The sequence below is a fragment of the Denticeps clupeoides genome, chromosome 1 (assembly GCF_900700375.1).
Source record: "Denticeps clupeoides chromosome 1, fDenClu1.1, whole genome shotgun sequence".
In the NCBI taxonomy this organism is placed as follows: Eukaryota; Metazoa; Chordata; class Actinopteri; order Clupeiformes; family Denticipitidae; genus Denticeps; species Denticeps clupeoides.
The window spans coordinates 27,824,730-27,851,033 of NC_041707.1; the positions used below are offsets into that span (position 1 = coordinate 27,824,730).

The window sequence follows — 26,304 nt, forward strand, 5'->3', positions numbered from 1 at the left end:
GCCTGAACATGAAGTGCTCGTGTATGCACTCCTAGATACACAGAGCGATACTACCTTTATTCTGGAAGAAACCGCCTGCGCTCTGCACACCAAAGGCAAGTTAGTTCAACTAAGGCTTACCACCATGTCTTCAAGAAACACGGTCGTCTCCTGTCGCAAGCTGTCAGGTCTACAAGTACGAGGGTTCTACTCAAATAAGACGATTTCCCTACCAGCAACATATGGAAGAGACTTTATTCCTGCGACTCGAGATCACATTCCAACACCTAAAACAGCCAAGGTATGGCCTCATCTCGAACACATTGCAGATCAGATCGCCCCTCTACAAAGCTGTGATGTTGGCCTGCTAATTGGCTACAACTGCCCTCAAGCACTTGTTCCCCGCCAAGTTGTGTGGAAAAGAAAACCAGCCATTCGCACAAAGAACTGATTTGGGATGGAGTATTGTGGGTTATGGCAATCCATGCCTGGATTATGGAGATGCCTTTGGAGTGAGTCACCAAGTCATAGTAAAGGAAGTTGTGCCCGACATTCAGAGCTCTTCAGACATCACAAACAAGGTACACTACGTCTACAGAACTCAGATGAAGGAAGTGTTCTCTCCTAATGATGTTTTAAAAATGTTGGAGTCTGACTTTGTGGAAAGGACTTCAGAAGGTGTGAAGGTCTCTCAGGAAGATCAAAGATTTCTAACAAAGATGAAAAAGGGCATTAGGCATAAGGAAGATGGTCATTATGAGATGCCACTCCCATTCAAGAGTGAAAGGCCTAACCTTCCAGATAACAAGGCATGTGCTATTCATCGGCTGAGGTGTTTAGAGAAGAAATTCAAGAAGAACAAACAGTACTACATGGACTACAATAAGTTCATGGAAGAGATAATAGCTCATGGAGAAGCCGAAAGAGTCCCAGAGCAAGACATTGATAGGACTCCTGTTTGGTACATCCCACACCATGGGGTGTATCATCCACAGAAACCTGGAAAGATTCGCGTCGTCTTCGATGCCTCTGCCAAGTTCCGTGGCACGTCACTAAATGACCATCTCCTGACTGGTCCAGAGCTAACAAACACTCTGCTTGGAGTCCTGTGCCATTTTCGAAGAGGTCCAATAGCCTTCATGTGTGATATCGAACGCATGTTCCACCAGTTTTATGTTCATGCTCAAGACCAAGACTACTTAAGGGTCCTGTGGTGGAAGGATGGTGACCTTGAAACTCCATTCACTGTATATAGAATGAAGGTACACCTATTTGGTGCAGCATCCTCTCCAGGATGTGCCAACTATGGTCTTAAGCACCTCGCAGCTGAAGGAGAAGGAAGTTTCAATGAAGATCAAAAACAACTTTTATGTTGATGATGGACTGGCAAGTGTCGACACCGAACACCAAGCAATACAGCTCATCGACGAAGCACGTAAACTCTGCAGCATGGGCAAACTTCGGCTGCACAAGTTCATTTCCAATGGCACCCAAATCCTAGCTTCGCTTCCAAAGGAAGAATGCGCAGCAGGTGCCAAAGAGCCTGATATGGCACTCGGTGAGTTGCACATGGAAAGAGCACTTGGCGTACAGTGGTGTGTGGCATCCGATCACTTCCAGTTTCGAGTGGTTGTTAAGGAGAACCCACTTACCCGAAGGGGAGTGCTGTCCACAGTTGCCTCTGTGTTTGATCCGCTTGGATTTGTCTCACCTTTCATTTTGCTTGGAAAACAGATATTGCAACAGATGTGTCGAGATAAACTCAGCTGGGATGAAGCATTACCTGATGACCTTCGACCTCAGTGGGAGTTTTGGCTATATAACTTGAGACACCTTGCAGATGTAAAGATTCGGAGATGCTATGTTCCTCCAAACTTCAAGGTGCAAAGATACGAACTGCATCTGATGCCAGTGTATCCGGATATGGCATGTGTACGTACTTGAGAGTAGTAAGCGCCTCTGGTGAAGTCCACTGCTCCCTGGTGATGGGAAGAGCCAGAGTCCCACCATCCAAGATCACAACCATACCTTGACTTGAGCTGTCAGCAGCTGTTGTTGCCGTTCGCACAGGTGAAATGCTAAAAAAGGAATTGGAAATGGAAATCTCAGAGGAAAGATACTGGACTGACTCCAAGGTGGTACTTGGATACATCCGCAATGAAGCTAGGAGATTTCATGTGTTTGTTGCAAACCGAGTGGAACGCATCAAACAAAGTACAGAAACAACGCAATGGAGCTACGTAGCTTCTGAAGACAACCCGGCAGACCACGCGTCAAGAGGTCTCACAGCACAGCAACTTATAGCCTCAAAATGGTTCAGAGGTCCAGATCTTCTCTGGCAGAAATTTGTAACCGGTGGTGAAATCAAGGTGGGAGAGTAATCAAGCAGTGACCCAGAGGTCAAGAAGATTCAGGTCAACAAAATACAAGCAGAAGAACAAAGGTCACTGTTGGATCGCCTACAAAGGTTCTCTGACTGGTCTAGAATGATCAGGGCGGTTGCTAGACTTAAGCGCTATGTGAAAGAAGCAAGGGATAACAGGAGAAGATCATGCGTAGTAAGCAACTTGCAAGAGAGAAAGGAAGCAGAGTGGACTGTAATAAGGATGCCTCAGGAAAAAGCCTTCACACAGGAAATAAAGACCCTACAACATCATGAGACCCTACACACCAAAGACAAGGTCAACAAGCTGCATAAATTATGTCCAGTTCTTGATGACCAAGACATTCTTCAAGTAGGTGGGCGTTTAACACACTCTGCTCTGCATCCGGAAGTCAAGCATCCTGCAATCCTACCGAGGAAGTCCCGTGTCGACTCTACTCGTCAAACATTATCATGAGAAAGTTTACCATCAAGGACGAGGGATCACAATGAATGCGCTACGTGCTAATGGATTCTGGATTGTTGGATGCAGTAAGTTTGTTTCATCTTACATCTACAAATGTACAAAGTGTAGAAGACTCAGAAGGTGTACAGAGCAGCAGAAGATGTCAGACCTTCCAGAAGAACGGATGGAAACTACACCACCATTTACCTACTCTGGGATGGACTGTTTTGGTCCTTTTTACATCAAGGAAGGTCGCAAGGAGTTGAAGCGCTATGGCTTGTTAATCACATGCATGTGTTCCAGAGCAATACACATCGAGATGCTGGATGATCTATCTACAGATTCCCTCATAAACTCGCTACATGCCTTCATAGCCATTAGAGGTGAGGTCCGACAGATAAGGTGTGATCAGGGCACAAACTTTGTCGGCACCAGAAATGAGTTTCAGGAAGCGCTCAAGGAGATGGATCAAGCTAAACTTGACAAGTTGAACTGCGAGTTTCTCATGAATCCCCCAGCATCAAGTCACATGGGTGGTGTCTGGGAAAGACAAATTCGCACCATTAGAAGTGTACTCACATCAATCTTGGACGAATCAGCCAAACAACTCGACAGCTCCTCTTTAAGGACATTCCTGTATGAAGTCATGTCAATCATTAATAGCTGGCCATTGACAACTGACCAACTGTGTGATCCATCGAGCCCAGAACCTTTAACACCAAACCACATACTAACTATGAAGTCCACAATCATCTCCCCACCTCCAGGAAGGTTTGTTAAGGAAGATCTTTATCTTCGTAAGAGGTGGCGTCGTGTTCAATTCCTTGCCAATACCTTCTGGACAAGATGGAAAAAGGAATATTTGTTGAATCTACAAAGCAGACAAAAGTGGACTAAGGAGCATCGAAATGCTGAGGTTAACGATGTTGTACTCCTGAAGGAAGAAGGGACACCACGCAATCGGTGGAAGTTGGCTAAAATCGTTGAAGTGTATCCCGGGAAGGATGGAAGAGTGAGAAGGGTAAAACTATTGATGAGTGATCAAACGATGGACAGACAAGGTAGACGTATCGCCAAGCTGGTCTACCTGGAGAGACCCATTCAGAAGACTGTTATCTTGTTAGAAGCAAAAGACAGGTCTCATCCTCACTCCGTTCCAAGTCAATAACTTAAAACCTTTAATTCATAACCTGTTCATTAGTTACTTAGCAATAATGGTTTTTCTAATCACATGTGATTGGTGGGAGTGTACCAGTCATTTGCATTTAATGTTCTTTGAATGGTCAATCCTGTTTACTGTTTTTTCTGCCATCTAGTGGTGAATTAAAGACAGAACAATTATTATGGGTTAAGGTTCCAGCCGACCTTCTTTTCATATATGCACCCATGCCATCTGCACACATGTTGCTGCAGATTGGCGCCACTGAAGAAAGGAGAAATAAAAGGTTAGAGGACAGAGGAAATAAGCAAATTAATGTTGAGAGGAACTACAGCTATAAGAAATTATTTAGCCTCTCATGGATGTCAGCTCACGAGGTTTGTTGACTTAAATATTTTATTTGTGATTAATGCATTGTTTCATATGTATGAGGAAATTTGCAAGAACTTGTGTTAATGCAAGGTTTTTCTTTGTTTTCTTTGTGAGCAGTTCTCACGGGTTGTTAAGACCAGAATAAACCCCATTTTTGACTCTATCTTGTGCCTCCGTCATTCCGTGAGGGTGCTACATGTTACCTTAAGGCCACGTCATTCGTAAACATGGTACTAACTTTACTGCTATGCCGACAACACACAGTATGTCTCAGCCATGCCAGATGCGAGGCAGAATCTGAGCATAATAGAGAACTGTCTGAAGGACATTAGACAGTGGATGCTCACAAATTTGACTAATCCTGATAAGACACGCTCTTGTACTTGGGCCTCATGCAACCAGACGTAAGCTGTCTGACTACATCATAACTCTGGATAGCCTTTCTATCTCACCAAGTGCAGAAGTAAAGTGTCCTTATTGACGCAGGTCTCTCATTCGATTCACATGTAGATTATATCACTAAAATAGCATTCGTTTCCCTTAGAAATATTGAAAAGATAAGAAATTATTTTTTAATTACATTAAGAAGGGTGGTAGGAGGGTGGTAGTAGCCTAGTGGGTAACACACTCGCCTATGAACCAGAAGACCCAGGTTCAAATCCCACTTCCTACCATTGTGTCCCTGAGCAAGACACATAACCCTAAGTTGCTCCAGGGGGGACTGTCCCTCTCACTACTGATTGAATGTCGCTCTGGATAAGGGCGTCTGATAAATGCTCTAAATGTAAATGTAAGAATAGATTACTGAAACACATTACTGTCTGGATGTTCTAGTAGGTGCATGAATTAACTCCAGCTAGATTGACTACAAAATCCTACTGTTGACATATAAAGCAATAAATAGTCTCACCCTGCAGTATCTGAGTGAGTTTTTCAAAATCAAGACTCCCAACAAACATAATGTTCCAACAAACCAAACTTTTATTTAACTATGACACAACAATGTCTTATCAACTGTAATATTTCTGCATCCCATTGGGAAGTTTAATTGACATGGGTCTCATGACTACTTCTTTGATTAATGCTCTGATTGACTGTCTTATCAGTTTAGGTGGATAGCCATGTCTGAGTAGCTTTGCAGTTGTGCCATAATCTTTATTTTCAGATGATGGACTGTATAAAGATTGTTGCGGTGATTTTGTGATATTTTTATAAATTAACCTTGCTTTTAAGCTACTTTAAGCGTCTTTCCTGGTTCACTGATGTTTTCTAACAAACCTCCAAGCCCTTCACTGAACAGATATATTTATACTCAGATTAAGTTACACACAATTAATTTACTAATTGAGTGACTTTTGAAGACAGCTGGTTGTACAGGATCTTATTAAAGTGTCTCAGAGAAAAGGTACAAAAGCATGCGGTGGACAATCACATAAAATCTTAATATGATAAGATAAGGACAAGTAACATGACAAACTGACCAAAAAGTTAATTTTTTTAAAGAATTTTACTTACTGCCCATATTCAAATTATTTTAGAGTTTTTGTAGACACCTCTGGGCAACCTTTGGGAATTTGTAAAATTATTTAACATTCCCAATCATAGTATATTCGCAATCATAGTTACATTCTCTTACCTTCACTGTTCTTACATACTCCGAAGGGGGCAGTGTGTTCACATCATTCTTCAGCTGTACCACTATCTTTACCATTTTCATTACGCTGTTGTACACTTTGTCCCCTGTCCTGTCCAGTTCTGCAGTGGCATCAGGCTGTTGGATGGTGCATTGAAATAAGATAATTGTCTGAACATTGTATTACCTAGATGCTAAACTTTGTGAAAGAAAATATTGTAAAAATATGACTATTACAGTTTAATTCTAATACAGCCTGTGAGCACTTTACAGCATATTAAAGTTGTTCTCTAAATAGAGTGCCACCAGAAAGTATTCACACCCCTTCACTTTTTCCACATTTTGTTACATTACTCATTCTGAAATAGATCTATAGTTGTTCCTCAAAGGTCTAAACACAGTACATCACAAAGAGAATGCAAAAACAACATTGCATAAGCACTCACACCCATGGCTTAATGTTTTGTTAAAGCACAGTTGACTGCAACCACAGCCTCAAGTCTTCATAAAGTTTGAGTTTTTCTCCCATTTGTTCCTACAGATCCAAATCAGATCAAATTCAGGTTGAATGGCCAGTGATGGTGGACATTCATCTTTAGGTCTTTTCAGAGATATTTGATTGACTCTGGCTGGACAACTCAAGGACATTCTACAGACTGCTCCTGAAGACACTCCATTATTATTTTGGCTGTGTTTCGTGTCATTCATTACTGTGTTGAAAAAATGTATCATTGCCCTAATTTGAGTTCCAGAGAACTATGGAGCAAATTATTTTAAAGAATCTCACTTTATTTGGCTGATTTCATGTTACCCTCTGTGCAGAATAATCACCCAGTTCCTGCCACAGAAAAACCTTTCCACATCATGATACTGCCACCACAATTCTTCACAGTAAATGTGGTGTTAGCCAGGCGATGAGCAGTGCCTGTTTTCCTCCAGAAATTGTGCTTTGAGTTCAGGCCAAAATGTTATATTTTGGATTTATATTGTAATGGCACATGTTTTTCACAAGTGTAATGGTGTATACTGGTGTGTAATCTGTACTTGGAGTGTCACCAGTCAGCCTCTTGGGGGCACTCAGGGGTGAATTGTGTAATCAGCCATATTACCCCAGAAAGAATAGCAAGCAGAGCTATGTAAACAGGTGGCAAACGCCGCAAGCACTGGGCACCAGTCAGAGGAGCCTGCATGCAAACCAGAGTTTTTGTTATATCATTCTGTTTGTATATTCGATTTTTATTAAGATGATGCCATTTACCTGCCATGAGGCAGGGTTTTTTTGCCCTCTCTTCTCTTTTCTTTATTTATTTCAATTTGTTTGTGTGTTCTTTGTTTCTGTTGTGGTTTTGTATTAGTCCTGATAGTCCTCAACATGGAAGTGCGGGTGTAAGTGAGGGGCTGCTGCGGTGGGAAAGACACCTGATGACACCCCTTTACGCCGGAGGACCGCTAGTCAAAAGCAGGTGAGAGATTTGTCCCAGAGGAGGTTTGTACCTCTGCTGTTGGTTAGCACATTAGGTTTTTTTCTGGATATTGTTTTTGCTTGTTTTTCCTTTGAATAATTTTTTTTGGACATTTTGGATTTTGGACTGCTTTGGACACTATGGGTTTTCGGGTGGTGGTGTCATGGTGCTGGTGTTTTGTGAATATTGTGTACATATGTAAATACAAAGTACTTTTGACAAAAATATGACTATGTCTAATATCATGTTCTCATGTTGCAATTATGGACCTGTTAGTGTACAAACTACACTAACCTAAACTCTGCTCAAGATTATTTCAGAATAACATAACAAAATGTGGAAAAAGTGAAGTGGTGTGAATGCTTTTTGTGGCACTGTACACTATAATTACACTACAATGAACTTTTTGTAGCAACATGTACAACTGTCATTAAGAAAAATAACAAACAAAATAGACAAAAGAGTCACTTTAAGCTAAACTGCTATGGCTGGGCAGTCATTAGGGACTTTGGGTGTAATTACCTGGGTGGAAAGCCTTGGTGGTTTCTGATGAGCACCTTCAAATTGTGCTTTATGATAGGAAAGGTGATATTGTTTGTGTAGAAGAGAAAGGTGAGAGAAAAACAAAGTAACCATTTTCACTGATCACAATATGCTTTAAATGTGCAATACATTAGACATAGATTTTATGAAAACGTGAATAGAAGTAGAATATTAATTTAATTTATAACTTCACTTGTATTCTCACAAAAGTGAGCAGGTGAGAGGAAAAGAGGTTAGAGGAGATGTGAGAAGAATGTAGATGAGAGATCCGGTAAGATGGCAGTGCACGCAGCAGCCTCTCCGGATCCACATTATTCTTTTTTGTACTTGTCTGTTTTTCAGCGCACCGAAAAAGACACATGGACATTGGTGTCCATGTCTACAATCAGGAAAAACGCTTCCAGCTTAGTCAATCTGACCTACAGGAATTACAAGAACAAATGCACGTGCTCTGGCTGCTGCGGAAAGCACATGAGTGAAATGCAGCCGCGAGATGAGCGCGACAAAACGGAAGCGCAGGAAATGGGCAGGGATCCATGCTAGGCTAAGGGCTAATCCCAGCCAACCGGCTCTCCCATCCGTCCTATTAAACAACAGCTGTTCCCTGGACAAAAAACTGGACTACATCAAACTACAGCGGACTACCCAGCGGGAATATAGAAACTGCTGAGTCTTTGTTTTTTCTGAGACATGGCTCAGCAACAGAATTTCCGGACGCTAGCATTCAGATGGACGGGCTTACTGTGTTTTGCCACAAAGGAGACGTTCTGCATGCTGTACAGAGCTATTAGCGATCTACAGAATGTACGCCCTGACGGACTGTTCGTTGTCACCAAAGATTTCAACCATGCAAATTTCAAGTCAGCAAAGAACAGATGTCTGTTTTCATCTGTCAGTTTATGCACATTCGTCTCAGCTTTTCAGCCAATCAATGGAATGATGTAACGAGGTGATGCACAAAGTAAACAATGATGAGTAAACATACATAACATCATCTGAGTTATTGAAATGAATGGGAGAAAGACCCCAGTTTAATGGATGATTAAAGCCTGTAGCTAGCACTAACAGTAGGGGGGCTCTCACTAGATTAGATCATAGTCTATATTATTCTTGTGTGCGCACTGCGCTTAGTAAACCCATAAGTGCATAGCGCGCAGTAACCATTTCATTAGATTTTTTGGTGTCTGCAGTATTTTTCAACTTAAATCCAGACCTTTCAATTCTGGATTTAAGGATAACTAGTCATTTTTTAATGATATTGATAATTGTAATGATTTAAAAGCCTTAATTTTTGATAATCCAATTTAAGATTTTTGAAATCTGTTTGTCAATGACTAGCCCCACCTCTTAATTTTCCTCCCCTGTTGCAAGTCATGACTTTTTATGTTGTGTGGTGACCATGTCCTTGTATGGCTGAGGTTTTTTTCAGTTCCTACAATGTACTCCCTACAGGAGTACAGTCTGGGGGCTGTTTTTATTCTCCTTGTCTCTCCCCATAAGTTCTTCTCATTTCCCCTATCTTCATGACTTGTCTATCCCCTATGTGATGTTTGTGTATGTGCATGGTCAGGTTGACGGACAGTTTTTGGCTGGTAGTGACATTGTCACGTCCGTGCTGGCTCTCCTCCCCCCAACACGCTCACCTTATCCCGAGTATTAGACTGCGTGTCCGTGTCTGCGTGTCATGTCGTGTAGCCACGGGTGCCCTGGTAAGTCCCAATTCCCTTATGTGCATGGGGGGTCTCGTATCACAGTCCTGGGTCATGGGCATTTGGCAGACACCCTTAACCAGAGCGACTTACAACGAGCTTACAACGTCTTACAACATATGGTGTCAGAAGTGGGATGGCTGGCCGAAGGAGAATTATTCAAGCAGCCCAAAGAGGGAGTGCTGCACAATACCTATCAAAAGCATCAGCCTTGGACTTGGACAAATATGTGAAACAGGGAGTGAGGCCGAACAAGTCAAAAGAAGCATCAGGTCCTTCTTCCCAGGCACAATCCAATCTACCTTCCATGTCACTAACAGAACTGGTACAAGAGTTTCTCATAACACAGAATATGAGGGATGAGGCTCGTCATGAGGCTCAGGTAAGAAGGGATGAAGCCATAAAGAAAGGACGGCAGGATTTTTTTCATGGCAATGCATCCTCAGCTGGAGTCCCCTCTCTCACAGCTGACATTCTCCAGCCTTCTCAATATGGAAAGCATGCGGTTGGATCTCCCTCCAACAACACCATTGGTGGGGTTCTTTGGGCAATGGTGGCCTAGTGAGTAAGGAAACAGACCCATAATCAGAAGGTTGCCAGTTAAAATCCTGAGCCGTCAAGGTGCCACAGTTCCCCCAAACACTGCTCCCTGGGTGCTTTTCATCACTGTCCACTGCTCACCAAGGGTGATGGCAGAGGAAACATTTCACTGTATGCACCGCATGCTGTGATGTGCTTCACAATGTCAATTTTACTGTCATTCCAAACCCTAGGAGGTATCCAGCAACCTGAACCAGTGGCATCAAAACCATTGAAGAGCACAGGCTCTGCCTGTAACCCCCCCCCCATGTAACCTCCAGCATACCCTCAGAAGACTTTGCTTGAGACATTGTTTCTTATGTCAACAGCCAGGCCACAATGCATCTGTCTGTCCTTTAAGAAAACCCAAATTATGTTATGTTATGTTTCCAGAACTTGGTATGACATTAACCACAGGGTTAAATGTAGAAAACGAAAGTAAAAGTTAAAGCAGACAGTTAAAGCAGAGAGTGAAATTAAATGGGGTAACCCTTGATGCTATGGTGGACATTGGTAGTACTGTTTCCGAAAATTAATTCTGAACTGTGTTGATTATCAAAAACAATGTTGTCAATAATTAACGTCACACACTTTGACGATCATCTCATCTAGTCTGTCCTAGATCAGTGGTCAGCAACCTTTAACATTGAAAGAGACATTTTGTCTTGGTTTCCACAAAAAAGTAAGTACCAGGTTCTTGTTACCGTGTAACTAGGAAGCTTGGTCAGGGGGTTGAAAGTGAAGTGATTTGTCATTGTGAAACACAGCTCCAGTGAACACAGCACAGCAAATGGTGACACAATGAAATGTGTCCTCTGCTTTAAACCTATCATCCTTATTGAGCAGTGTGCAGCCATGAAAAGCAGTGTGTGGGGACAGTGCTTTGCTCAGTGGCACCTTGGCGGTTCAGGATTCAAACCTGGAACCTTTTGATAACAGGTCTTGTTTCATTACCGCTAGGCTACCACTGCCCCACGCTACTGGGTGTGAGCAAGATTGGGAACCGGGGACAAACAGGGTCAAAACCAGTGTAACAGTCCAAAAAATGCCAGTAGCACATTATTATATGGAGAATATGAAGATGAGGAATGAAATGCTGCTCATCCAGCCAATCTACCAAAGCCACTCTGTCCTAGACTCCTGAGTTTAATCGTTCTCTCTTGATCTGAACTCTGGTACCTGACATTGAGCTGCTGCCAAGACATATTAGCATGAAATGTAGCAGAGGGCCGTCACAGCCACCAGGCAACAAAGCTAATGAACCTAGAGGGATCTTCAAATAGACCAGTATCATCTCAATGGACATACACTGTGGACTAATCCTGGACTGTCAAAGCCCATTGAGACATACTGTCCAGCCGTCTGACCATGATTACATCCTGCCTCCTTTTTGTACCAGTACGCAGAGAGCCCTGCTTCCCCCGAGTCTCCACTGATCCAGAAAAGGAGTTGCAGCCCACACCAAGCACCCACATACAGCGACGCCTGCTTCCAAACCATGTATATACCACCAGCCTATCCAGCGTCAGCCGCTAGCCCTCCCCACATCCGAGATCCTAAAAGGTCATTATGTTAATTCTTAACTTCTGAAAGAAATAGGAAGTTTACAAAGATAAAAACCAACGTATTAGGACTGTCAATCAATTAAAAATGCTAAATTAAATAATTGCTAATTTTCAAGGTAGCCTTAGGTAGGGTAATGTTCTGTATGCTCTCTATATACACTGAACAACAATATAAACACAACACTTTTGATTTTTGCTCCTATTTTTCATGAGTTGAACTCAAAGATCTGAAACATTTTCTACATATACAAAAAAACATTAATCTCAAATATTGTCAGCAAACAAGTCAGTAACTGGTGTGGCCAATATTTTCCTCACAGATCTGCCATCTGCTGTAAACAATAAACACCAGGACTCATTTGTGAACAGAACGCCTCTCCAACATGCCATTACGATGATTAACTGGAGTCAGGTACAGATCTCAATGAGGACGACGAGCATGCAGATAAGCTTCCCTGATCGCAGCAGAGAGAAGAGGCCATTGTTGGGGTGGGTGAGGTCCTTCACTATCTTCCTGGCCCTGGTGCAGCACCGTTTGCTGTAGATAGATTGAAGGTCAGGGAGCTTGGTATGGATGATTCGTTCGGCTGATCGAACCACCCTCTGTAGTGCTCGCCTGTCCTTCATGGTGCTGTTCCCGAACCAGGTTGAGATATTTCCCGTCAGGATGCACTCTATGGTGCAGGAGTAGAAGTTCCTGAGCACCTTGGAGGGCAGTCTGAAGTCTCTCAGGCGTCTGAGGTGGTAAAGACGCTGCCGGGCCTTTTTCACCACGGTGTTGATGTGACAGGACCATGACAGGTCCTGCGTGATGTTAACACCGAGGTAACAGAAGCTGTCCACTCTCTCCACTGGGCTCCTGTTGATGACAGGGGTCTGGTAGGTCCTCTCCTGCTTTGTACTGAAGTCCACTATTAACTCCTTTGTCTTGCTGATGTTCAGGTGGAGATTGCTCCTCTGGCACCAGTTCACCAGATTTCCAACCTCCTCCAAGAAGGCCGTCTCGTTGTTGTCAGAGATCAGGCCCACCACGACAGTGTCGTCAGCAAACTTGATGATGGTGGTGGAGTTAGTAGTGGCTGTACAGTCGTATGTGTACAGGGAGTACAGCAGGGGGCTCAAAACGCAGCCCTGGGGGGCTCCAGTGCTGAGGGTGATGGAGGTTGAGACATGTCCACCCATCCTTACTGCCTGTGGTCTCCCGGTAAGGAAGTTGGAGATCCACTGACAGAGAGATGAGCTGAGTCCCAGGTGCTCCAGCTTGGTGGTGAGTGTGGAAGGGATTATTGTGTTAAATGCTGAACTGTAGTCAATGAAAGGCATTTTAACATAATTTCCCTTCTGAGTGTCCAGGTGGGTGAGTGCTGTATGGAGGAGATGTGATATGGCATCATCTGTGGACCGGTTGGGACGATACACAAACTGTAGTGGGTCGAGTGTATCTGGTAATGAAGAAATGATCTGGTCCTGCTGCCTTCCTGGTGTTCACTCTCTTGAAGGCTCTCCTCACATCATGCTCGGTGATGACGAACGCGTTCTCGGTGCTGGCAGTGTCCTCCTGTCTGCAACTGTTGGAGCCGCTAGTCGTAGCATCGCTAGCGCCTTTAGCTGCAGCCTCGAAGTGAGCATAGAATGTATTTAGCTCGTCTGCCAGAGACACATCTGCATTCATCGTACCGGATGTTGGTGTTTTATCCACCCACGGCTTCTGGTTGGGAAACGTTCTGATGATCGTTTTCTGAACGGTGTCGTCCGTTAGTTTCCCAATGAAACTCACAACTGCTTCCGCAAACTCACTGATGTTTCCGGAACTACTCTGGAACATGCCCCAGGCTGCGTCATCCAGTGCGTCCTGAAGAGCGGCCACTGATTGGTCCGTCCAGCGTGCCACCTCCCTCTGAACCGGAACTTCCTGTTTAAGCCTTTGTTTGTATTTAGGCATGAGGAAGATGGCGGCGTGGTCGGATTTTCTAAATGGTGGACAAGATTGTGCCCTGTATCCGTCCTTTATTGTCGTGTAGCAATGGTTAAGTGTCCTTTCGCCCCTGTGCTGTGCTGATGAAAATTCGGCGCTGCGTCCCGGTGCTGTGTTTGGTGCTGTGTGACGTGCCTCCTGCAGTTCGCATAAGGCAGTGTCCATGTCCGCTTTCGGCGGAATGTAAGCGGCACTGATGATGACCGATGTAAACTCCCGAGGAAGGTAAAAGGGACGACACTTGATGGACAATAGTTCCAGATTCGGCGAGCACGAATGTGTGAGGGGGACAATGGAATTGCACCAGTTGCTATTTACCATCAAACACACTCCACCTCCCCGTGTCTTCCCCGAGTCGCGTGTCCTGTCCATGCAGTGGACCGAGAAGAACTCGGTCGGCTGGATGGCGTGGTCCGGCACCGCTGGGTTCAGCCATGTCTCGTTGAAGCAGAGGAAGTTGCAGTCTCTCTGGAACTTTACCCTGGCCCTGAGGTCATCGAGCTTGTTCTCCAGTGACTGGACGTTGGCGAGCAGGATGCTAGGCAGAGGTGTGCTGTGTGCACGGGCCCTCAGCCTGTTCCTGACGCCGGCTCGTTTCCCCCGGGGCCGCCGCTTCACGTCGCGTCCTTTGTTCTTCCTCAGGATTTCACTCGGCCAGCTCGGATCCGGAAAAGCAGTCAAAGTCTTCGTATTGTAAGTGCATTGTATACTAATAGAAACAAGAGTGTCACTACTGTATTTAATGCGTTGCATGGTGGTAGATTTGCCGGTGTAGGGTTGTTAAAAGAGGGTTTAAAAAACAAAAACAAACTAAACTTGGTCGGAGCAGTCGCGACGGCAGCCGACCTCACCGGCGCCATCTTGCCGTAATGTGACAGATTTGTATACAATATTTGAGAATAATATTTTGTGTATGTAGAAAATATTTCACATCTTTGAGTTCAGATCATTAGGCAAAAAAAAAAAAAAGTGTTGTTCAGTATATATAGCCAAAACAAGGCTGAGATTGGTCCCATTATCTACTTATGTTGGCAAGCACAGGTGGGCCTCATGGGATTACCATTGTAGATCTGGGCATCGGTTGGGTTGACTACCTGGGTGCCACCAGCTAGAAAACACAGAAAACACAAGTTTGGAAATGCATTTAGAACAATGGTAGCAAAATCTTTTTAGAAGATTTAAGAATAGTATACATTGTCTTGATCAAGAGAGATCCAGAGATAAGTTATCAATGGTGGATCATTATTTTGATGACTTTGGATTTTTAGGGAATAAAGAGTTTCTCAGAAGAATACAAGTCTAATCTAAAGTCTTACCACATCCATTGTCTTTTTCTGTGATCTACAGGTGAAAAGACCAAAACAGTAAACATGAAATGTTAGTACAAATAGATATAAAAGGCCTTTTGTTTAATCTATGTGCTATTGATTGACCCATCAGATTTTAGGTGTACCTACCACACAGAACTAACAGTTTAAGACTAATCTTGTGACTTGAAGAAGGAGACTACATCTGTAGCAAATAGCAAAATCTCACCATGTTCTAATGGGCCATGAACATGTAGGTACTATAGTTTTACTCTAACTGCATCTTCATCAATAACACAATCAATAAAACCATGTGAAAAAGCTCAGTACAATGGGGCTTGTGACAAAAGGAATCTCTAAACAAAATGACAACACACTGAACTTTTAATCTAGATTAAAATGGCTCATTTGAATTCTGCCAAAGGCATTCAGAATATGTGTGCTACCCAAATAATGACTAAAAGTAAGTCTTTGAGAACGGGTTTCTCAAGCCAGGTGGCGCATTAGACCAGGGGCTGTTTCCAAAATGCATCACAAACTGCTTGAGAAAGCTGTTCTACTATGATAATTGGTGATGAAAATAAATGATGTTCAATAACATGTACTTGTGTTTACCAACTGTTTATTCAGTTAAATAGCTGCATCCATGTTACCACGTCACGTGTGATGTGGTAATTTCACAGATCGAAGACTCGTTCTCGCCCCCTACAGTGCAATTCGGCTAGGTATACATCCGCGCTAAAATATCAAGGTGAAAATCATCATAGTGTAGCGGTTCTTCTTCTGCATTGTTGAACTTTTTGATTTTGTTTCTTGAACCACAAATGATGAGCTGACACCCAAGAGATTTTCTGTGCAAAGTGTATTCTGTACAAAAAGCAAGGTCGCGAGGGGGCGCTGCTGAGCGTGTTATGGAGTAGACGCATTAGTGTGGAGCTCCGCCAAGTGGGATTTAAATTGTATAATTTTAGGCATTTTTCACTGGTGAACCGTCGGTTTTGCTTTGGTCAGAAAGGAATCTACACACATATAATCCAGAGAAATGGCTGGTAAATCGACCAGAGGAAAGCAAACTACTCTTCAGACTGCGAGGCCTGCGGCGACACCTCTGACCTCGGGCTCGCCTGTTCAGGGCCGCGCGGAAGATTCTGGAACGGGCGCAGCCGCGTTAGCGATCAACGTCGAGTCTTTTAAAGCTGAGCTTCTGTCCGCCCTGCGAGTGGATCTGGTCAATGCCTTAAAACCGAGGTCCGGCCGGTGTTGGAGAGTGAGCTGGCTTCTATTAAATCGGACATAAGAGTGGTCCGGTCCGAGCTGAAGGAGTACAGGGAGACTGTTACTACTGAGCTGTCCGGACTCAGCGTTAAAGTGAACAACGTGGAAGAAAGCCTCTCGACATGCACTGACGATATTACACATCTGCAGAAAGAAGTAAGTCGCCTTACAACACTGACTGAAATGTTGCAGAATAAGTGCGACGACGCGGAGGCCAGATCGCGAAGGAACAACGTCAGAATAATAGGAGTTCCTGAGGCTCAGATGTGCTCCACAACTTTCGTCTCGTCACTACTTAAGCAGGCTTTTGAGTTGAAAGAAGCACCACTGCTGGACAGGGTGCACCGATCTTTTCTTCCGGGGCCCAGGCAGGGGAATCCACCCCGCGTCATCGTTGCCCACTTCCACTACTACCAGGACTGTGAAAATATCCTGCGTCTTGCCAAAGAGAAGCATCGTATAAATATAAAAGACATGTCCATCTCTGTCTTCCCAGACTTCACGGCTAAAGTAGCTAAGGCTCGGGCTGCATTTAATGACATCAGACAGCAGCTCCGCGGGATGGAGGGGGTGAAGTTCGGCATCCTGTATCCTGCTCGACTCAGAATCACTCATCTGAATACCAAGAAAACGTTCTCCTCTCCAGAGGAGGCCCGAGCCTTCACCTCTCGACACCTTGAGGGACATCCAGGTGGTGAATGACTTTTGAATAAGAAATTCAGCTGATCCTGTAAGTTATTTATCTTGTACATATAGGAAGTACAGTATTCCCTATTTAGGTTTTCTATAAAACTGGTCTATAAAATTTTCTATAAAACTGGTCTGATTCATGACTGACAAAATTCTGGTTAAAATATCACAGTTTCAGTACATGTTCAATTTCAGTTGATTTATTTGTGTGCTCAGTTATTACTGTTTATTGTTATTGATGACGTTACCATAATTGCCATAATCTTTTTGTTTTGCTGTCACTGCTCGGCGGTGCTTATTAGAGCGTGGTAGTTCACCCTGAGCACTGTTGTGCTATGTTTATTGCTCACTAGGAGTGTTGATGAGGTCCCCTGCTTTATGGGGGTCCAGCATAGGTTTTGGAGTTTGAAGTTTGCTCAGAATTCCTTTATTTTTTTTATCATTATTTTTTTATTTATTTACTTTCTTTTTCTCCCTCCCCTTCTCCTTCTCAGTGTGTGGGACTGCTTAGGCTATCTACGATATGGCTGGTCTTAACAGGTCAGGGCCGGGCTCACTGCGTTTTGTAAGCTGGAATATTAAAGGGTTGCACCACCCTATAAAACATTGCAGAATTTTTTCCCATCTGAAAGCCCTGGCCCCATAGATTATATTTCTACAGGAGACTCATCTTCGAGTTAATGAACACTCAAAATTAAAGAGAGGCTGGGTAGATCACATGTTCCACTCTGAATTTGGGGACAGATCAAGATGCGCAGCGATATTGATAAGAAAGGGGGTTCCGTTTGTAAATGAGTCTGTAATATCAGATACCAAAGGCAGGTTTGTCATAGTTATAGGGAAGCTGTGTGGATTTAATGTAGTTTTAGCAAATGTCTATGGCCCCATCTGGGACGACCCACAGTTCTTTTGCACCTTTTTTGCTAAGCTCCCACACCCAGACACATATCACTTAATTCTGCGGAGGGACTTCAACCTGGTCCTGCAGCCAAATCTAGACAGATCGAATCCCACACTGTCCAAGATTGTGTCCAAGTCTGCATCAGCTGTTTTGTCATTTATGAAATCCTACAAATTGTTTGACCCTTGGAGGTATACTAACCCCACTTCCCAGCAATATTAATTTTTCTCACCTGTCTATCATTCATACTCAAGACTTTTTTTTTTTTTTTTTTGATTGATAGTAGGTTTCTCTCTTGCGTCACAAATAGTCAATACCACCCTATCGTGATCTCGGATCACTCCCCTGTGCAACTCGATATGTGCTTTCCTAGCAACATCGCAACTCGTCGAATGTGGCGCCTCGACCCATTACTGCTTTCTCATAAATCATTTCGAGACCATATTTCGGAGCAAATTGACTTTTTTCTTGATGTCAATCTCACGCCTGGTATGTCCTTCATCACTATTTGGGAGGCTCTTAAAGCATTTCTTAGGGGACAAATCATTTCATATACAGCCCATGTGAGGAAAATGCATAATCGCTAGCTAATGGACCTGTCCAAAAAATGTGCTGGTTCCTCTAATCCAGAGTTGTACAAGGACAGGCTGCTTTTGCAAGCAGAATTTAACAATCTTTCTATTGCTGAGACTAAAAGGCTGCTTTTGAAGACTAGATGCACATATTATGAACACAGTGATAAAGTCGGCAGGTTATTATCTCATCAGATTAAGCAAATTCAGGCTAGCCACACAATATCTGAGATCCATACGACGCATGGCACTGTATCAAACCAGCCAACAACCATAAATGAACAATTCAAGGAATATTATACAAAACTATACACTTCTCAGGTCCATGTCAGTCCATCTGAAATACATACATTTCTTGATCAGTTAGAAATTCCTAAGATTACCTGTGAAGACCGGTCACGGTTAGACCTTGGAATATCTTGCGAAGATATAACACAAGCTATAAATTCCATGCAAAATAGTAAATCTCCCGGCCCAGATGGATTCCCAATTGAGTTTTATAAAGTTTTTTCAGCCAAGCTGACCCCTCTTTTAAATAAACTTTTCGAGGAAATTCTCTTCCAAAAGAAACTGCCCTGTACAATGACCCAGGCAGTCATAGTGGTCTTACTAAAAAAAGATAAGGACCCACGTAAATGTGGTTCATGCTGGCCAATAAGTCTCCTTCCATGCGATTATAAAATTCTTTCAAAGGTCCTGTCCTGCCGCCTGGATTCAGTGCTACCTAAAATAATTGACTTGGACCAAACAGGTTTTATACCAGGCAGGCAATCATTCTTTAATATGCACCGTTTGTTCAATATATTATATTCATCACACTCTACTCTCCAGCCTGAAATTGTTATCTCTTTAGATGCCGAAAAGGAGTTTGACCGGACTATTTATTTGAGGTCTTGGAAAGATTTGGTTTTGGTCCGACATTTATATCATGGGTTAAAATAATGTATAATTCACCACTGGCCTCTGTACGAACTAACTCTGTAATATCAGATTATTTCCCTTTGCATCGTGGTACAAGACAGGGTTGTTGTCTGTCACCTTTCCTTTTTGACTTAGCTATAGAGCCTTTGGCGATTGCCCTTAGAAAAGAGGAGAGGATTACAGGTGTAACCAGGTTCAATAAAACTCATAAAGTGTCACTTTATGCAGATGACCTTCTAATATATTTGTCTAACCAACAACAACATTTATTCCTTAAATAGCCCAAAATCACATACAGTATGTCTCAATGGGCTTTGACAGGCCCTACAGTTGACACCCCCCACACTTGACCCTTCTGCACACAAGGAAAAACTCCACACAAAAAAAACTCTAGGAGAGAGAGAATAAAAAAGAGAGGAAGAAACCTTGGGAAGGAGTGATACAGAGAAGGACCCCCTTCCAGGGTAGAGTGAGCCGGCAAATGGTGTCAGTGCAGGGTTAGATATGATATAATGATAAGTCCTACGGTTGTAGGGTTGGAGAAGTCCAGGATGTATTCAGTGTCATGGTCTAGATTACGTGTCCATAATGATGTTACTGGTCCATTTGAAGATCCCTGAAGCTGTAGTTGTAACGGTGGTGGTGGCTGTGGTGACCCTCTGGTTTGTTTCATGTTTTGTCCTTGTAAAGCAGTTGTCAGGAACCAGGATTTATTTGCTGGTCTGATCACTGGGGTCTGCCAGTAGTCTGGGCGCTTGATTCCGTGTCTCGGAGAAAAACAAACAGAAGCAGCAGCAGACGGTTGCACTGTACGACCGATACTGAAATATGTGGTTATAGTGGTATATTGGTGCTACAGTGGCCCGGTACCCTAACTAGGACAGCCTAACTGGTGAATTTAACTTTGTCTGTGTCTAACAGGGGGACTCTGTGATAAACTGGACTTTATAATTGACACTGCGTCAAAATCAAGTGAAATGAGGGTCTAGGACTTTAGCAAAAAGCCAGAGAAAACAGATAGGTTTTGAGATTGGATTTAAACACTGAGACTGTGTCTGAATCCCGGACAGCTGTTCCACAACTGCGGAGCTCTATAGGAGAAGGATCTGCTCCCAGCTGTGACCTTCTGCACCTTTGGTACCAGTAGTGACCCCGCACCCATTGATCGAAGGGGGCGTGGCGGTTCGTAAAGAACCAAAAGTTCACTCAGGTACTGTGGGGCGAGACCATTTAGAGCTTTATAGGTTAAAAGTAGGATTGATGGGTAACCAGTGCAGTGATTGTAAGACTGGGGTGATGTGGTCAAATTTCCTGGTTCTGGTTAGAACTCTGGCTGTAGCATTCTGTACTAGCTGGAGTTTACTCATGCACCTACTAGAGCATCCAGACAATAATGCATTGCAGTAATCTAACCTTGATGTAATAAATGCATGGACCAACTTTTCTGCATCATGCATTGAAATTTCTTATTTTCGCAATATTTCTAAGGTGAAAGAATGCTATTCTAGTGACATTATCTACGTGCGAACTGAATGAGAGACCTGCATCAATGATGACACCTAGATCCTTCACTTCAATACTTGGTGAGATAGAAAGGCTATCCAGGGTTATTGTGTAGTCAGCCAGTTTATGCCTGGCTGCTTGAGGCCCAAGTACAAGCGCTTCTGTCTTGTCAGGGTTTAACAGGAGAAAGTTGGTGAGCATCCACTGTCTAATGTCCTTCAGACAATTCTCTATTTTGTTCAGCTGCTGCCTCTGATCTGGCATTGCTGACAGATACAGCTGTGTGTCATCAGCGTAGCAATGAAAGCTAATACCGTGTTTGCGGATGACGTCGCCTAAAGGTAACATGTATAGAGAAAAAAGTAACGGACCTAGGACAGAACCTTGTGGAACACCAAACTCTACTTTACTATGTGAAGACGAAACACCATTGATGTCTTTAGAATCTTTAGAATCTATACCAGTCCTCATGGAACTATTACGGTCATATAGTTTAATTTCAGGCTATAAACTGAATTTTTCTAAAAGCACCATTTTGCAGGTTAATCAGTTGGCAATGTCACTGGATCTTAGTTCTTTTCCATTTAAGCAGGTTGTGGAATTTACTTATTTGGGATTTAATGTCCCCCGTTCTTATATGGACCTTTATGCACGCAATTTTAAAATTCTACTTGAGCGTACAAAAAACGATTTCTCACGATGGTCTTCATTGCCCATTTCTTTGGCTGGAAGAGTGAATACCATTAAGATGGTAGTCCTACCACGCTTTCTGTATTTATTCCAAATGATTCCTATTTTCCTACCCAAGTCTGTCTTCAAGGAGTTAGGTTCTTTGATTTCTTCATTTGTGTGGAATAAATCTGTCCCGCGGATGAGGAATATTTTCCTTGAAATGCCTAAGGCAGCAGGTGGTATGGGTTTTCCAAACTTCATTCACTATTGGGCAGCAAACATAAGTAAATTAATATACTGGATCTTTGCGTGGCGTGATAATCCTGGCCCTGCTTGGGCAGTCATGGAATTGTGAGGTGATTCAGGGCTTTGTCCTATTTCCTTAGATTAGATTAGATTAGATTCAACTTTATTGTCATTACACATGTACAAGTACAGGGCAACGAAATGTAGTTTAGGTCTAACCAGAAGTGCAATAAGCAGCAAGTGCAGGATACAGTTCAAATAAGTTAAGTTATATATATATATACATAAAGTGATATGTGCTATACGTAAAGTGATATGTGCAGTACAAAGTGCAGTAATGAGCGCTCCTACGCCTATGCAGCCATACTCATGCCTCCTTAATTCTGTAGTAAAACACTCACTTAAGATTTGGCTCCAGTTTAGGAAACATTTTCGTATAAAGCAACTAAGCTTATTTTCTCCCCTTTTGAATAACCATCTTTTCTTACCGTCCCAAACGGATGCAGCATTTCAAACCTGGCACAACAATGGCTTGATCTTTATCAAAGACCTCTTCGCTGAAGGAACGCTTATGACATTCGAAACATTGCAAAAAAGTTACAATATTCCCAAATCTCATTTCTCTAGATTTCTACAGATTAGAAGTTTTGTGAGCAAACACTTTAGATCTTCACATTCACTGGCTAATTCACCTGCAGATGAAATTCTTGCTCTGAACTCCTTTATGAGAGGCAATATATCAAAATTATATACTCTGATCCAGAACATTTATTCACCCTCATGGGAGAAAACTAAAGTGGCATGGGAACAGGATCTTAACATTGTAGTTACGGGTGAGAGCTGGCAACAGTGCCTAGAAGCTATTCATACCTCCTCGGTATGTATTAGACAATGTTTGATCCAGTTTAAAGTACTACATTGCCTACACTACTCATTAGATAAACTAGCAAAAATGTTTCCTAATACCAGCTCGGAGTGCCTACGATGTCACCAAGGGCCAGCTACTTTAGGCCACATGTTCTGGAACTGCCAGTCATTGTCCAACTTCTGGGAAAATATTTGCATAGCCTTGTCATCTTTATGTAATAGAACGATTGAACCTACACCATACATTTCTATTTTTGGGATCCCCCCTCCAGATATAATTCTTACGAAATCTCAAGCCAAGGTGGTAGCTTTCGCCTCATTAATGGCCAGAAGACTTGTTCTTCTGCTGTGGAAATCAGACAAGCCTCCCTCTGTCAATAGTTGGATTAAGGAAATGCTCTCCATGTTGCAGTTGGAAAAACTGCGATGCAATCAAGCTAATCGTCAGAAAAAGTCCAAGGAGATATGGTCACCATTTATTGATTATGTTAAATCATCCAGTTTAAGTCCAGCATAGACATGTTATTTCTTAATGCATATACAAAGTAAATTACTATAACACTGAGAGGAAACAGCTTCCCTTCCCTTCCCCCTTTTTTATTTTTTTATTATTATTATTTTGTTTTGTTTTTTGTTTAGTTGTTTTTTTTTGTTTGTTTTTGTTGTTGTTTATTGTTATTATTTATTTATTTCTCTTCTTGCTGTTTGATGGGTGGGTCTGAGGGTGGGGGGTGTATATTGGTCAACAGCTGTTATTTCTTTGTTGTTGAAAAATTGAAAATCACAAATAAAGCATAAAAAAAAAAAAGCAAGGTAGCGTCAGAACATTGCGTCACACATCGCATAACATGGATGCAGCTATTTAACTGAATAAACAGTTGGTAAACACAAGTACATCTTATTGAACATCATTTATTTTCATCACCAATTATCATAGTAGAACAGCTTTCTCAAGCGGTTTGTGATGCATTTTGGAAACAGGAGATGAGCCCCTGGTCTAATGCGCCACCTGACTTGAGAAAGACTTACTTTTAGTCATTATTTGGGTAGCACACATATTCCTGAATGCCTTCGGCAGAATTCAAATGAGCCATTTTAATCTAGATTAATCTAGAATCTAGATTAATCTACATTAATTCCAGGATTACAGTGAGATTAATCTAGATTAAGAAAATTTATCTATGCCCACAATAAATATTAGAGGTGGGCATAGATACATTTTCTTAATCTAGATTAATCTCACTGTAATCTTGGAATATATATATATATATATATATATATATATGTGTGTGTGTGTGTGTGTGTGTGTGTGTGTGTGTATATATATATATACACACACACTGTATATACTGGCCCTTCCACCATGCTTAAATAATGCATTTGATATTCCATTAAAAAAAGTGTCAGTCCACTCACCTGCATTCTCCTTTCCCTTTCTAGCCATGCACAGTCTTCCACCATCTGCAGTTTCTGCTGCTGTAACAGTTCCTGAATGTGTTGCTTCTCAGCCTCCCATAACCGGTTGGTGTCATCCTTGCTGGCTTGATCTATTCCAAATTCCTGCCACAAACAAGATAAGTTAATATTTTCTGTAGTAGCAGCAGTAATATGACAACACAGAAATCATGTGGACTGCTGCAGTATGGGACCATGGAGATGAGGTTCATATAACAAGTTCATATAAACTGTGTTGTGTAAACTGTGTTGCAGCGCTCAGGAGAGTCCCATAATGGACTGTAGGATTGCAAGCAGTCGATTAGTTATAAACACTAGTTCAATAAATCAAAACTAAATTAAGGGAAAAAACACACTGTTTTTATTTTTAAAAAATGGCATAACAAAAATCAACTCTCTCTACCTGTATGTGCAGGCCTGGCGTCAGGGTGTTACAAACATATCCTTGAGTCTTCAACCTAGATGGCTGTCATGGGGATATGTGATGAAAGGTTTTCTATATTTTTATACCACTGTATGCATTAGGCATTTGTGAATAGATCTGAAATATTTGTAATTCTATGGGTAGGTGGGGGTTCAGTTCAACAATTATATTGGATTGTTGTGTTGATTGTGGTGTGAAGTTGACAAGGACCTAATTGTAAAGGATATAATGGATAAATGGATCTTCTAAGCCACAGCTCTTGTGGAATATTCCAAACGTGATCAAAAATGATATGACAGAAGAGCTACTGTTGCTCAAAATGCTGGTTCTGTTAGTGTCCACTGTCTAAAGTCAAAAACTATATGCACGTGACCATTCTTTTTCATCATGGAAATGCTATTCCCTGATGGCACTGTCATCTTTAAGCAAGATGCCCTGCCAGGCTGCAAACATAGTTCACAAATGGTTTCAAGTCTTTCAGGCGCCTTTTGGCAAACTCCAGGCAGGCTAACATGTGCCTTTTAATAAGGAGTGGCTTCCGTTTCATATAGTCAGGTATGTGCATTTCCATATCATGTCCAATCACCTGTTTTTTCCACAGGTGGACTCCAATTATGGTGCAGAAACATCTTAACATGATCAGGGGAAAACAGGATGTATCTGAGCTCAATTTTGAGCTTCATGTCAAAGAATGTAATACATTTGTCAAACAATAAATTGTTTTTTGGAATAAGGTAACATAAATTGTGGGAAAAGTTATTCACTTTTTTGTAGATCCAACAGAACTTTATTTTCATTGTGTGCATTAGTTTCCCAGTCAAAGCTAGATTTTTTCACATTTGAATCAGGTTTTGCCAGCTATTAGTTTATTTCATGGAGCTCGATGGGCTGGACCCACCCTCTAGATTTTAACCTTTTATGTATGAGAATGGAATGCATATGTACCTTTGGTGGTGGGTCAGTAGTGTATGGTCTCTGCCTCTGTAACTGTAACTCTTGCTCCTGTTCCATTCTATGAACATCACTAACAAGACGGAACATAAACTGTAAATTCGTGGCAAATTCGGCTAATGAATATACTCTGGCCCCACATGGCTTCATTGGGGCTGAATTTGCTACTGACCATACTATAGATCTGAACAAACTTTCAGATGCAACTTGACTTGTACCTGAGTTTGTAGACAAGCTCTGTGAACAGTGGCCTCTCACAAGGGTCATAGGCCCAGCAGTGAGTCATGATGGAGAACGAGGCTGAGGGACAGCCCTCTGGTTTGGGCAGGCGGACACCCTTTTCCAGTTGGTTGATCACATCTTTGTTGTCCAGCCAGGAAAATGGTTGCTGGCCCCAAGTCATTATCTCCCACATACACACAGCTGTACAGATGCAGATACAAATAATAATGTAAATATTATCTGAATCAGCTCTAATGCTCTTTCCCTGTCCACCTCCATATTTAAGTAGGAACTGTCTCTGGCTAGCATGAATGTCTTATTTGTGTCACACCTGTACAAATTGCATTAAACATTGTTATTAATTGCACTGCGATTATATATACACCAATGGTCCAAAGTTTTAGGAATCCATTTTTACTCCATTTTCAGTTTTTAAAACTGAAATTCAGCAGTTCAATGTCTGTCTTATTGCATAGAAAAAAAAATAAACACA

The 26,304-nt window shown here is 42.3% G+C and overlaps 1 protein-coding gene across 2 annotated transcripts in view; it reads right to left on the bottom strand.

Moving 5' to 3' along the window:
- LOC114790587 (protein-tyrosine kinase 2-beta-like) overlaps nt 1-26,304 on the bottom strand; it is a 102,175-nt gene that overhangs the window by 11,169 nt on the left and 64,702 nt on the right. Inside the window, exons 21-28 of one of the 2 annotated variants that reach the window (XM_028980775.1) lie at nt 25,808-26,012; nt 25,584-25,662; nt 24,618-24,680; nt 24,176-24,319; nt 15,122-15,146; nt 14,866-14,913; nt 7,957-8,003; nt 5,975-6,109 (exon numbers count right to left, since the gene is read on the bottom strand). In XM_028980775.1, coding sequence (XP_028836608.1) covers nt 5,975-6,109; nt 7,957-8,003; nt 14,866-14,913; nt 15,122-15,146; nt 24,176-24,319; nt 24,618-24,680; nt 25,584-25,662; nt 25,808-26,012 — 746 coding nt within the window. The remainder of the gene's footprint in view (nt 1-5,974; nt 6,110-7,956; nt 8,004-14,865; nt 14,914-15,121; nt 15,147-24,175; nt 24,320-24,617; nt 24,681-25,583; nt 25,663-25,807; nt 26,013-26,304) is intronic. The other variant, XR_003749843.1, reaches the window with a different exon arrangement.